The following is a 5245-nucleotide window of genomic DNA, read 5'->3' as shown; positions in this document are numbered from 1 at the left end:
ACACCACCACACACAACTAATTTTTGGTATTTTTAGTAGAGACGGGGTTTTACTATATTGGCCAGACTAGTCTTGAACTTCAGACCTCATGATCCGCCCATCTTGGCCTCCCAAAGTGCTAGGATTACAGGCGTGAGCCACCATGCCTGGCCTACACCTGTATTTTAATATGAAATTGATTTTTAAAGTTATTCACTGGCAACATTGCTATTCCAGGAAGTTGTCACATATTATTTACTCCTAGGGTATAGATAACTACCTATTTCATTTGGAAAGCTACAGACATGTGACATATTTGCTTTATTCAAATCCAGCAAAACAGACCATAATTTTTATTTTTTTAATTTTTTAATTTTTTTGAAAGAGTCTCTCACTGGTGCCCAGGCTGGAGTTCAGTGGCACAATCCGGGCTCACTGCAGCCTCCACCTCCCAGGTTGAAGCAAGCAATTCTCCTGCCTCAGCCTTCTGAGTAGCTGGGACTATAGGCATGTACCACCATGCACAACTCATTTTTGTATTTCTAGTGGAGTCGGGGTTTCACCATGTTGTCCAGGCTGGTCTTGAATTCCTCACCTCAAGTCATCTGCCTGCCTAGGCCTCCCAAAGTCCTAGGATTACAGGTGTGAGCCACCACACCTGGCCCATAATTTTTAGATATATGTTCAATTAATATTATTAACATCTCTAAGCTCTTAGATATGAGATTGTGCCTTTATCTTGTGGAATTATAACCATCATTCTTTTATACCTTTTGAATTTTCAGCTTTCAGAGAAGGGCAAGCCTTATGTTGACATCCAAGGTTTGACTGCCTCTACTATGGAAATTTTATTGGACTTTGTATACACAGAAACAGTACATGTGACGGTGGAGAATGTACAAGAACTACTCCCTGCAGCCTGTCTGCTTCAGTTGAAAGGTACAGACGTTAAAACTTGCTATGTGAAAATAGCCCTGGAAAGGTTGAAAATTAGTAGTGCAAACTTAATCATGACCATTTTGGAGACAGACTGTGGATGCTCACATTTACTGGCTATCCCTTTGTCTCATTAAGCAGTAAAAAATCAGATGTCAATAGCACTATAAAGGAACTTCTCCTGATATGCATATTTGGCTCTATAAAAGAGAGCACTTGCACCTTTTCTGTTTAAAAAAAAAAAAAATGGAAGAAGTAGTTATGTATTTTCTTACATGCATGTATATAACACATCTGTAAGAAAGTATAAAAAAACTGATACTATACATAGCTTACAGGGATACTCTTTATTTACCTGGCCATTAAGTAGCCAGTTTGATAAGGAGGCTAGTGGGACTTCTCATGGTAAACCCTTTTGTATCTTTAAATGTTTGAATTAAATTGATGCACAAAAAATTATAGTTTTCACAGGATTACAGATGGTTTGTTTTCCCTTACAATTCCCAGGTTTTTTGGGTTTTTTGTTTTGTTTTTGCAATAGAGTCTCGCCCTGTCACCCAGATTAGAGCGCAGTGGTGCAATCACAGCTCACTATAGCCTTGAATTCTTGGGCTCAAGCAATTCTACCACCTCAGCCTCCTGAGTAGCTGGGACCACAGGTGCATGTCACCACACCCAGCTAATTAAAAAAAAAGTTGTGGAGATGAGTTCTCTCTATGTTGCTCAGGCTGGTCTCAAGCTCATGGGCTTAAGTGGTCCTCCCACCTTGCCTCCCAGAGTGCTGGATTTATAGGCACGAGCTGGCATTCCAGGTCCCCAGTTTTTCTTTTTTAACATTCAGTTATGTTGTCATTGTTCTCAGTTTTTATATATAAATAATTGACACATTTTTCGTTTTTAATACATGATTTAAATAGTGTGAAGCTTTTGTATTAGTGCATAGCTATAAAATTAAAATACTCTGCACTTTTCAATTAGGTAAATATGAGATTTGTTATTATTGTCTTCTGCTTTTCTTTCACTGGAGTCTTTTAGTAGGTTTTTGTGTAGAGTAGAAGATAGGTACATTATGCTGAATTAGTAATTGGTTTTATCGTTTGATTCCCAAGAGTTTTATAGGCATTTTTGTTGAACTGTGCCAGTGTCTCTGGATGCGATTCATCTTGCAATACTGATTTTAAAGAATAAGCAGAGAGAGACGTAAAGGTCTTGCTGAAAGTGACACAGCACATAAGCCAGAAATAGAGTTTAAGTTCCTTAAGCATAGAATTCTAATCTGTTTCTTAGGATTCATCTGATAACATGTAGAGAAGATGTCAACATATAAGAATATAGACTAGATCACACCTGTCCAACTATTCTAAAGTGTTTGCTGCCTGTGTCTATCCTAGGTGTGAAACAAGCCTGCTGCGAGTTCTTAGAAAGTCAGTTGGACCCTTCTAATTGCCTGGGTATTAGGGATTTTGCTGAAACCCACAACTGTGTTGACCTGATGCAAGCAGCTGAGGTTTTTAGCCAGAAGCATTTTCCTGAAGTGGTACAGCATGAAGAATTCATTCTTCTGAGTCAAGGAGAAGTGGAAAAGCTAATCAAGTGTGATGAAATTCAGGTACAGATTTGTCTTGGTGTTATGGTTTTTTCAAGATTGGGCAATTACAAAACTGGCAAAGTAGGATGCAGTTACTTATCAGGGCTTCATAATCTAGTATCCATATTGGCTCAAAGATTTCATTAACCCCTCCTGTACCAAATTTATTTGTATTTTTATGGAGAGGGAGTTTGCCACTTTCTTCAGTTGTATGATCCCAATGGGTAAGAATCACTATTAAACAGAGTATAGAATAAGCAGAAATTGGAAGTAAAGTAGATATCTGTAGAACACGTCTTTATTATGCATTCACTCATTTCACAAACACTTATTGACAATATCTACTATGCAGCAATACTATGCCAGGTGCTACAGATCCCCAAGTGGGTAAATATAGCTCTTGCTTTCAGAAAATTCACAATATGCTAGTAGAGACAGGGATATAGACCAAAAAAAAAAAAAAAAAGTTGAGAGGATAATGAGAGTAATGAGCCTATACAAAGTAAGGACATTACATAGAAGAAAGAAGAATAAACCCAGTAGTGGATCAAAAATGAAGAGATAAAAGTTTAGAAGTGAGGATCTACATAAGCAGTAGCCAAATAAAAACTTTCTTTTGGGGGTGCAGGGGATGGAAGGAGGGACACGTAAACTAGGTGTTAAAGGAATAGTAGGCCAGGTGCAGTGGCTTATGCCTGTAATCCCAGTACTTTGGGAGGCTGAGGCAGGAGACCTGCATGAGCCCAGGAGTTTGAGACCAGCCTGGGCAACATGGCAAAACCCTGTCTTTACAAAAAAATAAAATTAGCCTGGCATGGTGGTGAGCACCTGTGGTCCCAGCTACTTGGAAGGCTGAGGTGGGAGGATCTCTTGAGCCCAGGAAGTGAGCCATGTTCACACCACGGCACTCTAGCATGGTCAGCAGAGCAAGAGCCTGTCTCTTGTCGGGGAAGAAAAAGGAATAATACTTCACCTACCAGTGGGTTACTACCTGTACCAGGCAGGCATTCAGTGACTTAACCTATACAGAAGAATCTTAAATCAATTCTAAATCAGAGTACCAGTAGCAGAGTTTTATTGCTTATAGATCTATAGTTAGGGTAAGAATTGGAGTGAGAAGTCCAATATAGTTATTAGATGTCTTTGAAGCCTGTAGTATTGATCTCCAGTGGCCCAATTCTTTAATTTTTTTTTGTTTGTTTTTGCGATGGTCTCGCTCTGTCACCCGGGCTAGAGCGCAGTGGTGCAATTATGGCTCACTGCAGCCTGTTTGAGCTCAACCAACTCTCCCACTTCATCCTGTGTAGCTGGAACTGCACACCACCACTAATTTTTAACATTTGTTGTTAAGATGGGGTCTCACTATATTTCCCAGGCTGGTCTCAAACTCCTAGGCTCAAGCAATACTAGCCTCAGGCAATACCATTTAAAGAAAGCCTAAAATATACTTCCGTAAACTAAATGATTACTCCCTCCTAATTTATTTTGTTAAAACTAGGATATGTGTGTAATAGAATAACAGATCTTAAGTATACTCCTTCCAGGCTGGAATGCAGTGGCGTGATCTCAGCTCGCTGTAACCTTCGCCTTGTGGGTTCAAGCTCTTCTCCTGCCTCAGCCTCCCAAGTAGCTGGGACTACAGGCATGCACCACTATGCCAGCTAATATTTGTATTTTTAGTAGAGACAGAGTTTCACAATTGTGGCCAGCTGGTCTGGAACTCCTGACCTCAAGTGATCCACCCACCTCGGCCTCCCAAAGTGCTGGGATTACAGGCGTGAGCCACTGCTCCTGACCTTACGTATATTTCATATCAAATTTTAGCCAAGTGTTTCTTTACACCTTTCCCTAGTGACTGTTATTGGTGACATTGGTTCCAACTGTAGAGGAATTATTTTCCAGTCTGACGTGCTGCTCTGTATCAGCCCAGAGAAGCTGCTATTGCAAATGCTGTTGAGACAAGAATTTGCTAAAGTCTTAGTTCTCATCCTCTTAGTGTGGGACATTGTCTCCTTGTGCTGAAATGGCAGGCGTAGCCAAAAGATGTATTCATCGGACTTGGAAACTGGCAGTTCACTAGAATATCTTGATTTTTCTTGATTTGTCCACATATTGGAAAATACAGTGAATAGAATGACCACTACAGATTTAAAGTTCACTACATATACATAATAGATAATACTTACTGAGCATTTACTGTTGGTTCACTTACTGAATACCTGTTGAACACTAACTGTGCTCAGAACAGTTCCAGGTGCTGGAGATCAAATTATGAACAAAACAAACAAAAAATCCCTGTCCACTGGAGCTTCTGTTATGGCACCGTGCTTGGTATTTTTATCTTATTTAATTATCACATCTTCATTTTTCATAGGAGGAAAGTGAAGATTGGAGTTTAACCTTCATACCACAACTAGTAAGTGGTAGAGCCACAACTAGTAAATGGTAGAGCCAGGATTCAGATTCAAGTACTCTGGCTCCAGAGTCATTCTCTTAATCACTCACCTATGAGCTGGCCATGTTTTCAGTTTGTTTCTAATTGTCCAGATCAGGAAACAGTCACAGAAGGCATTTGTTTTGTAACTATACAGGCTTTGGAATAAAACTGGATGGAGCAGAGAGAACAAACAACTAACCTTATTTAGAAGCTGAAATGGAAAAAAGCTTGAGAACTCTTATGTATAGTTTAAGTGTGTGCCAGGACTGCCCTTTGCCTTTTTTCTTTCTTTTTTTTTTTTTTTT

General features: G+C 39.6%; 1 protein-coding gene across 2 annotated transcripts in view; it reads left to right on the top strand.

Annotated features, from left to right (window-relative positions):
- The window catches only part of KLHL12 (kelch like family member 12), a 39069-nt gene that overhangs the window by 7366 nt on the left and 26458 nt on the right, over positions 1 to 5245 (top strand). For both annotated transcript variants that reach the window (XM_017525326.2, XM_017525325.2), the window contains exons 3-4: positions 765 to 918; positions 2307 to 2524. In XM_017525326.2, the coding sequence (XP_017380815.1) occupies positions 765 to 918; positions 2307 to 2524 (372 nt within the window). The remainder of the gene's footprint in view (positions 1 to 764; positions 919 to 2306; positions 2525 to 5245) is intronic.

The sequence above is a fragment of the Cebus imitator genome, unplaced genomic scaffold (genome assembly GCF_001604975.1).
Source record: "Cebus imitator isolate Cc_AM_T3 unplaced genomic scaffold, Cebus_imitator-1.0 Scaffold38, whole genome shotgun sequence".
Lineage (NCBI taxonomy): Eukaryota > Metazoa > Chordata > Mammalia > Primates > Cebidae > Cebus > Cebus imitator.
This window is presented reverse-complemented; position numbering and strand designations above follow the sequence as displayed.